We start from the raw sequence: 13,663 nt of genomic DNA, 5'->3' as shown, positions 1-13,663 counted from the left end.
TGGGTGGGCAGAGCCGCGGCTGCCCCCGCCCCGCAGTGCCGGGAAAGGTAACCGAAACCAGCCGTGCCAGGGCCGGATAGGTGGTGACTGGGTGTGTTTCTCATCCTTTGCGCTTCCCTACTCCGCTTTCCCTTCCCGTGGAACCCGGAGAGAGAAGGAGAAGCTACCTTTCGGGGGCGCTGCCGGCCGGTGACGAGAGGCGGGGGCTCTGCCCACCGGGCGGGACTTGCGGGGAATTGGAAAGTGAAACTTTGCGGGGAACTGAAAGGGGAGGTACTGCTGGGTGTCGGGGCAGAGCCGGCGGCTCCCGGGCTGTGCGGGGAGCGCAGCGCAGCATCGCCCGTGTTCGGCGGCAGGAGCGCCACGGCCCCCAGCACCCAGAGCTGCCCTCGCCCCGGAGAGCTGGAACAGACCCGGAGCAATCCCCGGCCGGGCGATGGAAGGTCCTGGGCAGGAGCCTCACACCCGGCACCCCCGAGGTGGAGCGAGAGGTGAGGGTCCCCCGGGGAATGCAGGGCAGGAGCGCTGGGGGTGGTGCTGGTACAGAGGGATCCGTTACTCCCCTGCCTGTGTACAGCGAAATTTTCTCTCAAGGCTGAGTTTCAACACTTCTTTATTTGCCCTTGGAGTCTATTTGGGGCCCTGATGCGGTGATGTGTTGCAGCAGCCTTTTGCTATTTGTTCCTGCTAGCAGAAAATGCTTCCCCGAGCGTCCTGTCGGGAGGCTGATAAAGACTGCGGGCTGTGCTTTCGGCTGCTCCGAGAGGCGGGACTTTGCCCAGAAGCTCCGTGTTTTCAGTGTGCTCTATACTGCCAGTTCAAGTCAGCTGTGGCGTCCTCTGTCACCATTTCACTAATGACTCACTCTCGAGGAAATGCTGTCCTGTGCAGAAAACTATCTTTCACCTTCTTACTTCTGCTTTCAGTTCTGTGGAGAAAGGTTTTGTTTTTTGGTGTCTTTGTAGCTCAAGGGAACTCTAAGCATGGCACTCTCTTTTAGCAGTTAGAAAAAGGAGTACAATTGGAAAATCTGTGTGGAAATATAACATTTTTTAAAATTTGATGTCAAATTATCAAAATATGCTGACTATCAGGTCAATATGCTTGTTCATCTTTGTTGAGAGGCATGTTGATGTGGTTGATTTATAATTAACCATTTTCTTCTCTTTTTTTAAGGGCATGCACTTCATTTGGACACTGGAGGCAGAAAAAGAACAAATAAAGTACCAGGCCAGGCACCTCAGTTAGGGGAAAACCTCCAAGACAGTAATGATACTCTTCTACTTGGGCAAAGAGAAGAGAGATTTGGCCGTTGGGTTTTGAAGGCTCCTCAGTCAAGTAAGAATGAACCAAGAACCCAAGGTAAACAGGCCAACAGTGGAGCCACAGCTACTGAACAGGAGAACGAGGGAAGGACAATGAGGTATCAAGGTGGACAAACACATAAGAGGGGCAGAGGACCCTGGAATGAGCAAGAAAATGCATTTAGGGGAAGGAGGTGTCAGCTTGGACAAGCCCGTGAGAAGACCAGAGGACCCTGGAATGAGCAAGAAAATGGAGGCAGGGGAAGGAGGTATCAAGGTGGACAAGCTCAGGGAGGAGCTAGAGGGGGAAGGCTGAGGAGTTTGTGGGAAAGTGAAGGTAGTAGAAGGAGGATGCAACCTCGGGAGAATCCTCATTTCTACCAGAATGCTACCCCAGGTGGTGCACACCATGCTGAGCAGCCTCGGCAAGCCAGAAGGATTGGCTATAAATTCCTTGAAAGTCTACTTGAGAAAGACCCCTCAAACGTTGTCGCCACACTTGCTTCCAGTTCTGGGTTGAAGGAACTTCTTTCCCAAACAACTATGAACCACAATTTCGTTCAGCTCATTTGCCAGGTGCTTCGAAAAGCATGCAGTTCCCAAATGGATAGACAGAGTGTCCAACACATTCTTGGAGTTGTGAAGGAGTCCAACTTTCTCAAGATCTGTCTGCCACAGTATGTGTCTGACATGGTGATAGAAGTAGTTCCTGCTGTACGCCATAAGTACCCCGAGCATATCAGCAACATAATTTTACTTCTTCAGCACCTGATAAGTACTTTCCCAGCCAGCTCTGTGCAGAAAGTTTCCATTCTCTTGACACTCTTGCCAGCATCCATAAATGCCCTGAGAGTTTCTGGTGTGGACATCACAGAAGAGACAGAGAAGAATCTCAATAAAGTCCAGATGCTCATGCAGCATCTGCAGGAGAAGAGACGTGAAGGCACACTGAGGGCTGATAACTGTACATTTATGCAGCCTCAAGATGGGCAAGAAGAAAGCTATCGTATCATGAGCATTTATCCAACATATGATGAGATACACGGTAATGAGAAACCTGTTCTACGTCCCAATTTTGTTTCTGGAAGATATGAAAGCACCAGCGTTTATCTTGACACCCACTTCCGACTTTTGAGAGAAGACTTTGTAAGGCCTTTAAGGGAAGGTATCATGGAGGTTTTGCACAGCCTCCAGGACAGAAATTTGAGAAAGAAAAAATTTGATGATATCAGGATCTATTTTGATGCACGGATTATTGCTCCACGTTGTGCCTCAACTGGTATTGTTTACAAGGTCCAGTTTGACACAAAACCATTGAGGTCTGTAAAATGGCAGAATTCTAAACGATTGCTATATGGATCCCTAGTCTGCATGTCCCAAGATCACTTTGAAACATTCCTTTTTGCCACTGTTTCTAATCGTAATGCTGAAGAACTTGTCAATGGAATTGTGGAGCTGTGTTTTGATGCAGAGAGCCAGGTGCTGCTGGCAGAGGTTCAACCCTCAGACTCTTTCCTCATGGTAGAGACAACTGCCTACTTTGAGGCCTATCGGCATGTGTTAGAAGGGTTGCAGAAAATGCAGGAAAAAGATATCCCTTTCCAGAAGTACATTGTGGAATGTGATGCACAGGTGAAGGAGCCGGCATACCTGACAGAGGATACTGCCTACAACCTTGCACCCTTGATGAAGACTTCATGTAAAGAGAAGTGCCCTGATAGCTTGAAAAGTGTCTACATTCTAGATCCCAATCAATGGCTTTCAATGGAAGCCTTGAGATTAGATGAGTCTCAGATGCAGGCATTGAATCTTGCACTCACCAAGGAGCTGGCTATTATCCAAGGACCTCCTGGCACTGGTGAGAAATATTTGCTTAAAGACTTTGTAACTTAAGAAGTTCTCATTGATTCCCCCAGCTAGGGAGATTAAGTTCAGAGAAAACCAGCTGTACTGTCTCCAAAGCTTTAGTCCTGTGGCTAATTGATGTTTGAGTGGCCCAGTTAGTGTGAGCTGTGGAGTCAGGTAATATTCTCAAATACCCACATCTGATCTTTGCCCACCTAGATCCAAGTAGACACCAGCTGCACTGTTGGCAGTGCTTGTATATTGGGGTGAAGACATTTTCAATCATCTTTGAGAACATGGTTCCTCTTGCTGTGCAGTGCTCTCCTACTTGGCTTCATGGCATGTTAGAGCATTGGGAGCATTCAGCCATGAATCATTGTGTGAATAAAGTATTACAAGATGAACTGTAATGGTTTGAAATGGTACCTGAACTCAACAAGCACCACTGCTTGCATTCCACTAGTATGTGGATGTTTCATGTGCAGCCAAATGCATCATGTATGATGCCAGTATCAGAGTGGGCTGGGGGATTCAGTGGGAGAGAAAACCCTGTGTCCAGGTCTGTTGTATTATCCAAAAACTAACATTCTTGCAGACCGTGGCCTTGCTCAACTACAGGCCAGAAAGTCAGTGTCACGCTACTTTGTCTACATTTTGTAAGCTAGTTACCCCTGGGGTCAGTTCTCTTGGTACAGACCAGATTGGCAGCCTGGAAAGAAGTCTTGTATCTTGTTTTTGATGAATTCTATGTTTCAAGGCACTCATAGAGGGTGGATTACCCTTTTCTGATTTTGAGCTTGTTTTGCAGGGAAGACTTACGTGGGTTTGAAGATTGTTCAGGCTCTCTTAACTAATGAGCACGTGTGGCAAAGCGCTTACCAGAAGCGTCCCATCCTTATAGTCTGCTACACTAACCATGCACTGGATCAGTTCTTGGAAGGTAAGAGTACCTGCGAGCTGGATGGTTTGGGTTGGAAGGACCTTAAAGATCATCTAGTTCCAACTTACCTGCCATAGACAGGGGCACCTTCCACTAGACCAGGTTGCTCCAAGCTTTGTCTTGCCTGGCCTTGAACACTTCAAGGGATAATGCATCCACAAATTCTCTGGGCAACCTGTTATTAGGACCTGTAATTAAAAACTATACTATAACTCTTAAGTCTGCTCATCGTATGGCATGATAACCTGCATTTTGGTTTGAATATTTCTAGTGACTCTAGCCCCATTGATATAGATTTAAAAAACTTCACTCAGAGCAAACCATTGTAGGATATGCAGTCAAAGGGTGTTTCTCCTACCTCTTGTTATACTGCTGAAAACTGAGCTTGGCCTTTTATTTCTAATATTTCTCTTTCATTCACAGGAATACTCTCATTTCAAAAAGATGGGATAGTGCGTATTGGGGGCAGGAGTAGCAGTACAGTCCTGCACAAATTCACCTTGAAGGAGCTGAGGAAGCTTATCTACAGATTCGACTTCCCAGATTACCTCCCCAGAGACTATGAAAATGTATGTGCAGATCTCCCTGGAGATGCTGGGACTGGGTTGCCTGTGCGTTGGAGGAGATAATAAACCTCCCACACACCTGGCCTTCCACCTTGTTTTATGCTGAATTTGGCCTCTTAATTCTTGTGTCCGTTTTTTGTTCTGCTGTTAGTGAACTTTGTTTCTCTGTGACACTGCCTCCCTTCTCTTTGTTACGAGTAGATAATGAGTGAGATGAAAGAGATTGAGCAGAAGCTGCTTGAAGGAGCGAAGCGGTTGGAGTACACGACCTACGCAGTTCTGCCTGAGGACTACTTGAAACCGCACATGGCGCCCCAGCACTGGGCCAGCCTGGTAACGGCGCTGGTAAGAGAGGTCTCTTTCTTCTAAGTCAAGCAGTCCCGATGCATGCTTACTATCCTTTCTGCTAATGGGTCTGAGGTTCCCCCAGCACACATCTTTTTAGCATCAATAGCATCATTTGGTTACTGGGCAAGTAAGGGAGTGAACAGGAAGCTGTGCCAAATGACAGTAGTCTAGACAGGCGGGGCAAGCAGGGGCTTTGAATGTTGCTCCTTTAAACTGCAGAGATTCTAAGTGATCTTTAGCAGCATAAAAATGCAAGTACCCAAATGAAAGCTTCTTAAATGGAAGGGGAGGAAGGGTGCCCTTTCTGAAGATCAGGGCTGTTTCGACTTTCTAGCTCTGGAGGGTCTCTTGGGGAGACTTGTCCTTGTTGCCGCTACTGTAAGGTGCTGCTTTGGCATCATCCTAAGACTCTGAAGTGCAATAGGCCTGGCTGATTTGACTTTCCCTGTATTAGGAGGACACTGAGTTATACCACATTGGTTCACGACACTCATTGATTCTGGAGTGGCTGGGACTTGGTGTATCTGCTGTCATCCAGAATGCTGAAGAGGATATATGGGATGAAAATCCAGGTAAAACAAAAAAACCAAACACTGAAAAGACACCCACCCCACATGCATACTCTGAGTGTGTTTACCTAGGCAGTGTATGTGTGCCAGAAAAGAGACACTGCTACTTAACAAGCACAGAATGATGTGTGATACTGTGAAGGAGTGGAAAGAAGATTAACCCTAATGTCCACATAGTGATCTGACTGCTGCACTGATGGAGTGGCTGTGGCTTACTGCATGTGACTGGTGACTCTCACAGGTAGTCAGCAGGAAAGAGAGGGAGAGGGGGAAGATGAAGCAGAAGAGGAGCTTTTGGAGATCCCAGAGATGGCTGACCTGATTGAAGCTGAGAGAGTGATTGAGGATGAAAAGACAGCAAACCCTTGGAGAAGGAAGGAGGAAGATGACAGAGCTGTTCATGGACTAGCCAGTGCCATGTTGGCTATGAACCTGGACCAGGAAGAAGGAACACTGCATGAGACCATGCAGTGGGAGGTAACTGCATGCATTAGCGTGACTATGTAAAGAATAACATGGGGATGCTAATACAAAAGAATCTTTGTGCTGTAACTGCTTATTGGGGAGCTTTTTTTTTTTTAATGCAGGTAACTCCTGGTCAGAGGAGGAAAATTAAGCAGAAGATAAAGGTTGAGCTCCGTAAAACAAACACAATGACAGAGTTAGAGGCCAATGCTATTCAGGATGTGTGGCAACTTGACCTGAGCTCCCGCTGGAGGCTTTACAGGTGACAAAGCTATTTTGCAGGGCCTGTCAGGCAAGTGTTTCCTAGGATTGTTCCAGTTTGCAAACTGTGTCAAGCCATCATGTTTCTGCCTGTATCTGTTCAGCTCCTTGTTTGAACATGCTTGTTCTTACCTTCCTTGTACTGCATGGGAAGCAATGTCATCCCCTGCATTTGTACATGTACATTGTACATGTAAGTACAGATGGTAATAATCTGTATAATAATCAAAAGACACGGGGGAAGTTTTGAACTGAATCCAGTCAGAACTTGTGGATCACCATCCTGTTTTCCTTGCAGTGTGTGATAATGGCACTTTCTTCCCAGGCTTTGGCTGAAGACTTACCAGGGTTTTATTCGAGAGGACATTCTGGAGCATGAACAGCAGTATCAGGCAGCAGCAGAAAGACTGAAAGAACTGAAGCTGGAGCAAGATCTCTGCATTCTTAATGAGGCCAGAATTGTGGGGATGACAACTACAGGTGCGGAGGAGTTGGGAAGCAAACCAGTATTGTATTGCTTTAAAGAATGTTTTTGCTGAAAGATTACTATCACGTGCTGCTTCACAGCCTGGGCCAGGCTCTGCATTAGTCTGGAGGCTTTTTAATCTCTGACTCCCTTTGCAAACAGGGCTGTTGTGAGAATTGTTAATTAGTGGCGTGAGCAGCTTCTGTGCCCTTTTGCACTTCCCCCGTCCCAAGCAGCATTCTTCTAACAGACCTGCACCACCTGTGCCTTAGTAAGGCACAGCTAATATCTATTGCTATTCCTACAGCACCTTCTGGAGATGGTAGTGTCAAGGTCATTGTGTCATTTCCCTTTGGAGAGAAAATTTAGGCTTATTTATGTGTGTAGAACAATGTATTGAGTGTATATTTTGTCTGAAGAGAGCATTGACAAAGGACCAAGGCAGGCATAGGACTACCTGCCTTTCTTAACAACTCTTCATATAGAAGCCACCCCTGGTATAGTGCTGTTTTAAAATTCAAAAAGCTGAATGTTGAAATGGGGAATCTTGGGAAGAATTCCAGTCTCTTCTGAGACAGAGCCTACTCCTCTCTGTGAAAACTCTTGTCTTATTGCTTGAATGTAGTTATATCCTAAGGCTTATCTTCTGTCCTTGCTCAGGTGCTGCCAAGTACCGACGGATCTTGCAGTACGTAAGGCCACAAATTGTCATTGTAGAAGAGGCAGCAGAGGTGCTTGAGGCTCACACCATTACTACTCTGAGTAAAGATTGCCAGCACCTCATCCTCATTGGAGATCACCAGCAGGTAACTTTCATTACTAACGTCTCTATCTGCTGTGCTAATGAACAAGAACCGTATAACCAAACACCATGTGGGAAAATTGCCAAGGCTTTTTTCTCCCCAGCTTCCACAGATACCACAGGTCCTGTCTCCTGTAGTTTTAGAGTACAGCTCCTGTGGGACTGGTGTTCTAGTTTAACTGATACAATTTTACATGTGCTTTGATTGTGACTGTATCTAGCTTTGATATTTAGCACTTTTGCAAGAATCCAGTCTCTGGTCTTTCAGTGGGGGACCAGTCACAGAAGATGGGAGTGAAAAATCCTACTAACACATAGGAAAAATGCTAAAACATGGACCTCCTATCCCTTGCCTTTCAGTTGCAGCCTAGTGCAAATGTATATGACCTGGCCAAGAACTTCAACCTTGAAGTCTCTCTCTTTGAACGTCTGATCAAAGTGGATTTCCCCTTTGTCTGTCTGAAGTACCAAGTAAGGAAGAGCTATAAAAAACTCCATGGCATTTGTATTTAGGTTGTTTTAAGCTTGCAATACACTTAAGTTTATATTTCTACTGTAAGAGCAGCCTAAAAGAAAAGAATATACTATCTAACTTCTGAGAAGAGTGGTAGGAGCTGTCAAACTGACACAGACAGACTTCCAGTGTATTTTCAGTTATTTAGTGATATTGTCCACAGCACTGTGGTTCTCATGTTTTCGTGTGAGGAACATGGTTTATTGTGGCAACTGAAGCTTCCAGAACTTTGCAGAGTGAGACAGCACAATTCTTCTCAGGCTGCTTCCTGCTAAATTGCTATAATCCTCTATCTTGGTGCCCGGTGAAGTTAATTCTACCACCGGCAGTCCTGTATTAAAGGCACCTGGAAGAGCTCATTTAGTAGTTAGGGTGAAGTGCTGGCTTTTGTTATCTATAAGTGTGCTTAGATTTGCACCGAAACCAGCATTCTTGTACAACAACCTTACCAAGTGATTTTCTCGAAGATACTCTGCTACTACCACTCCTGTAATTGCTGGTGGTGTCAGCAATGGGGTTGGGGAGAGCAGGGATTGGGAAGTACTCCCTTCTTATCTCTTACTGAAAAGTCATCCTTGTCTTGTATTCAGCCACAGTCTGTACAGTGGAGCAACAGAATATTGACAGGGAAATATGGTGCTCCTTCCTCAAGACTGATAAAACTATTTTGTGTTTCAGCACCGCATGCGCCCTGAAATTGCCCAGCTTATCAGTCCTCATATATACCAAAAACTGGAGAACCATCCTTCTGTCTTGGAATATGAGAATATAAAAGTAAGTTCTGCTTTTGTCCCCTGTTACTGGCTAAATGAGTTTCTGTAAAATACAGTGTTCAAGGATTTCAAACTCTTAGGTCAAATTCAGTTATTGAAATTTATACCTGAATCAAGGAATTATGTGATATAGAATTAGGCAAGCAATCTGTAGTTCTTCTGGCATTGGTGATGGTGGACACTGGAAATGGATCCAATACCAATGACTTTAAAAGAACGGTAAGAAATGGAAGGAGGAACAAACGAATTGTAGGAGTTTGAAAGCTAGGAAGAAATCTTAAATGAAAGACTTAAAGCATAATATGTGAAACTCCAACATAAGATAGGTGACTGAATTACTGGAACCATTTTTTCTTGGTTTGGGCATTTTCTCTGTTTGGGCATTTTGCCAATAAACAACATATGCAAAGAAAATCTATGCAGCTTACAAGTATAAAGTAATCACTTATTATCTAACATGCACAATAAACTGCCAGAATTTAGTAAGTTAGTAGAATGCTTGCCTTGGGTATCAGTCAGAAGCATCAGTCTTTGCTTCTTCCTTAATGGTACTGAGTTTCCATCTTAACACTCACTCCCTCTTTTCTGATTTGTATTTCCTCATCCTAATCAGGACTTCATGTATCGCTCTGTTGGTGCTTTTCTTGCACCTTTGAACTATTAAGAATCATCTCTCTGTCTGTCATTTTCCCTTGCATATCTTGCATAGTCCTTTTCTGCAGACTCGCTCACAGCTCTCTGTCACAACTGAACTGTTTTCCCAGAAGTCTGAGCCAAGGTTACACTTTTACAGTGATGGCCTTGGATCTCTGAAACACAAGCCACTGAATACCTGGGAGAAAGACTGGAGGCAGTTACAGAAATAGGGTTACAGTAGCCTAGCCTATGTAAATCTGTCTTCATAAAAAACCAGTACTAATTAGTTAAAAGTTCTTTAACTCGATGAGGTAAGCATACTGAAAACCATAGCAGAATGCTGCAGTTAGACAAGAGAAAATTAATAGTGAAGATTTAATTATTAGAATAAGCTATCTGAAAAAGTGGCAGGTCCTTTTTGGTATCTTGAAATCCAGATCAAGTCTTTGTAGAAGATGATTTAGTTAAATAAATTAGAAACCCAAATAACCCCCCTCCAAATTCCAACCAACCAAAACCCCAACAAACAAGAAAAATACCACCCAAAACACACAATGACTTGGGAGACCACCAAATTTTACCCCATTTCTCCTACAAGAATCTATTCTAGAGAACCTTGTGGTTCCATCTGGCCTTAAAACAAACTTGAGATACTAAAAGGCATCAAAATTTAATCTTCCCAGCTAGTGTAATAACCAACGTAGGTTCTACTCCACTGGACCCTATGCCACCATGGACACCTTGGAAAACCAGAGATCTGTGTTTGATCTACAAAACTTGTTCTTTCCTGTTAACATCAGTCTCTGGGTTTTGGCAGGCAGAACAATAATTTCTTATGGGTAGAATAATTCCAGTTAATAGGCAAAAAAAAAAAAAAAAGAGTCCCTGCTACGTCAAGACAAATAGAATTTTGAACAGGTGAGCAGTCACCATGAGCTGGTAAGTGACTACTGGAGTCATAGCATTCCTATTTTTTTCTGGTGAAAAAGAAATCTTCCTCGCTGCTTTGTTTTTAATTGCAGCAACAGAGGAGGCATGTCTTAGGCAAGTGCTAAGCCCTGTGCACTGGTAACTTAATATCTTTTTCCCACAAGGCCAAAACAAGAAATTGTTCACACTATGAATATGCTTTGAGAAATGTTACTAACACTTCATGTTCTCTTTTGTATAACCTGGAAAGGTACAATAGAAACATCTCTGGAAAGATAGGGAATAAAATCACCCACAGGAACTGATTTCATATTAGGATACTGAAATGTTACCAATAATCTGAAATGGGAATTTGATTAATAACCTATGGAAATTTAAGAGGAAGTCACCTAAGTACACAGTAACTGCATACTGTAGTCATCTGTTTAAAAGTCTTCCTGTGAATGGATAATCAGAGGCATAAAAACAGGCTGGGCAACAGAAACTAGAATTCTCTTTCTGACATCCTTCCTCTTGTTTCAGGGCGTCTCAACCAACATCTTCTTTGTGGAACATAAGGTTCCTGAGCAAGAGATCCAGGAAGGGAAAAGCCACCAGAACCCACATGAGGCCCACTTTGTAGTGGAACTGTGCAAATACTTCTTGTGTCAGGGCTATGAACCTTCTCAGATCACCATTCTCACTACTTACACTGGCCAGCTCTTCTGTCTGCGTAAGCTCATGCCAGTGAAGATCTTTGAAGGTGTGAAGGTTCATGTAGTAGATAAGTACCAGGGAGAGGAGAATGATATTATTCTGCTGTCACTGGTGCGGAGCAACAAAGAGGAGAGACCTGGCTTCTTGCAGATCCCTAATCGGATATGTGTGGCACTATCCAGAGCTAGGAAAGGGCTCTATTGTATTGGAAACATGAGAATGCTTGGCAAGGTTCCTCTCTGGAACAAGATCATTCAAACCCTTGGGGAGAATGGTCACATTGGCCAGTCATTGGAGCTTTGCTGTCAAAACCACCCTGAAACCAAGACACAGGTATCTACAGGTGAAGACTTCAACAGAGTCCCGGAGGGAGGCTGTAGCCGTCCCTGTGAGTTTAGGTTGAGTTGCGGACATGTTTGCACAAGGGCATGTCACCCCTATGACCCGGAGCACAAAGAGTACCAGTGCCTGAAGCCTTGTCAAAAGGTGCTTTGTGCAGATGGGCACCGCTGCCCAAAGTCATGTTATGAGCCTTGTGACAAATGTATGGTGAAGGTAAAGAAAACTATTTCTAAGTGTGGCCACACGCAGATGGTGCCATGCCATATGCCAGAGAGGGAATTTAAGTGCCTAGAACCTTGCCAGAAGAAATTAAACTGTGGACACACATGCAGGAATTCCTGCGGGCAGAAATGCACAGTGTCATGTACTGAACAGGTTACAGCCAGACTGAAATGTGGCCACAAGCAGAAAGTTGCATGCTGGATCACTACGATGGGACAGGAAGAGGCTGTGAAATGTGAGAGTAAGTGTTCTGTCACACTGGCATGTGGTCATGTATGTTCAGGTTCCTGTCATACTTGCTTTGGAGGAAGATTTCATAAGGCATGTAACAGCCCATGCACGCGTGTCTTGATCTGCTCCCACAAGTGTCAAGAGCCTTGTACTACAGAATGTCCTCCTTGTCAGAAGGCATGTCAGAACTATTGTATTCACAGTAAGTGCAAAAAGAAATGTTGGGAAAGCTGTGTTCCTTGTGCTGAGCCATGTGAGTGGCAGTGCCAGCACTACCAGTGTACCAACCTTTGCTCTGAGCCATGCAACAGGCCTCGCTGCAACATTCCCTGTGCTAAGATACTGCCTTGTGGTCATCCCTGTGTTGGACTGTGTGGAGAGCCCTGCCCAAAGAAGTGCCTTGTTTGCGACCACGAGGAACTCACTCAGATATTTTTTGGCTTTGAGGATGACCCAGATGCTCGATTTGTACAGCTTGAAGACTGTGGCCATGTCTTTGAGTCACAAGGCCTTGACCATTATATGGATGAAGATGATGATGTCGTCAAGCTGAAGGTATGCCCTATGTGTCAGACACCCATCAGAAAAAATTTGAGATATGGCACCAGTGTGAAAAGGCAGGTGGAGGAGATAGAACGGGTGAAACAGAAAATCCAAGGCCCAGCACAGGAAATTGAGTCTAACAGACAGAGACTGCGGGCTGCGCTGATGCAGAATGGTGTTCTGAGGAGTAATCTATACTCTAAGTACACCATGTTGGAAGATAAACTAAAAGCTTCTGTTCTCTCCACAAAGAGTATCGGACTAATTGAGAACCTGCTTAATTTCTACAAACGTGTAGCAGACCTAACTCATTCTATGAACAAAATTGATGAGACTGAAAGGAAGGGGCTGAAAAAGAGGCTGGATGAAGTCCAAGAATGGCTGGATAAGCAACGCATCGGTTTTACAGAACAGGAGCTTGCTGACCTGCAGTCTGAGATCCAGAGACTGACTTATTTGCTGAGCCTCTTGGCAAGATGCAAAGCAAGTAGGACGATACCCGCAGGCATTGCAGTAGAGATTTACCGTGCACGTGAGATCCTGGAAGGGACAAAGAAATTCACAGAGAAGGATGAGGCTGCAGTGAAGGCTCACCTGAAGAAGATTGAAGCTGGCTTGCCCGTGTCAGGACTGGGGATTTCTGAAGCTGAGCGGGTGCAGATTGTCAGTGCTATTGGCTGTCCTCGTGGCCACTGGTTCAAGTGCAAAAATGGACATATCTATGTAATTGGGGAATGTGGGGGGGCAATGGAGACGAGTACCTGCCCTGAATGCCATGAAGTCATCGGCGGCACGAACCACACTCTGGAGAGCAGCAACAGCCTAGCCTCGGAGATGGATGGGGCAACCCATGCGGCCTGGTCCGATATAGCCAACAACATGCTCAACTTCGAGGACCTCCGCCGGCTGGTGTAGAGGAGTGTGAGCATCGCTTCTTACCACAGAGACGCACACAGGGGCACAGCCCCACTGCTTTCCCCGTTTGCTTCTTCTCTAATAAAGTGTGTATCGCTGCGAACCGGCCTGTGTTGTCTCTATGGGGCGGGGCTCTCTGTGGGGCTGTCCTGTCTCTACGGGGCTGTGTTGCCTCTGGGCGGCTGTGCCGTCTTTGTGGGGCGGGGCTGTGAGGAGGGGCGGTGCGGGGCTGTGAGGGGGTGGGCGGGCGGGGCTGTGAGGGGGTGGGCGGGGCGGGGCTGCGGGGCGGTGCGGG

The 13,663-nt window shown here is 45.5% G+C and overlaps 1 protein-coding gene across 1 annotated transcript; it reads left to right on the top strand.

Moving 5' to 3' along the window:
• Positions 1–34: 34 nt before the first annotated feature.
• ZNFX1 (zinc finger NFX1-type containing 1) lies at positions 35–13,471 on the top strand. Its single transcript, XM_048321881.1, has 13 exons — positions 35–491; positions 1,177–3,162; positions 3,958–4,089; positions 4,513–4,658; positions 4,857–5,000; positions 5,458–5,575; positions 5,814–6,049; positions 6,160–6,299; positions 6,624–6,778; positions 7,425–7,570; positions 7,927–8,037; positions 8,759–8,854; positions 10,942–13,471. Exons 1-13 carry the CDS (start codon positions 437–439, stop codon positions 13,366–13,368), a joined length of 5,892 nt encoding a protein of 1,963 aa, XP_048177838.1. The 5' UTR covers positions 35–436; the 3' UTR covers positions 13,369–13,471.
• Positions 13,472–13,663: the final 192 nt, after the last annotated feature.

This window comes from Corvus hawaiiensis, chromosome 17, assembly GCF_020740725.1.
Source record: "Corvus hawaiiensis isolate bCorHaw1 chromosome 17, bCorHaw1.pri.cur, whole genome shotgun sequence".
Lineage (NCBI taxonomy): Eukaryota > Metazoa > Chordata > Aves > Passeriformes > Corvidae > Corvus > Corvus hawaiiensis.
The sequence above is the reverse complement of the archived record's forward strand: the minus strand, read 5'-3'. Positions and strand labels throughout refer to the sequence as shown.

What these genes read in the sequence shown, in the direction of transcription:
- ZNFX1 (XM_048321881.1), top strand. Translation starts at nt 437, where the DNA reads ATGGAAGGTCCTGGGCAGGAGCCTCACACCCGGCACCCCCGAGGTGGA. An exon ending in CCAAGGACCTCCTGGCACTG is followed by an intron (nt 3,163 to 3,957) that starts GTGAGAAATATT and finishes CTTGTTTTGCAG; the next exon opens with GGAAGACTTACGTGGGTTTG. An exon ending in TGGAATATGAGAATATAAAA is followed by an intron (nt 8,855 to 10,941) that starts GTAAGTTCTGCT and finishes CTCTTGTTTCAG; the next exon opens with GGCGTCTCAACCAACATCTT.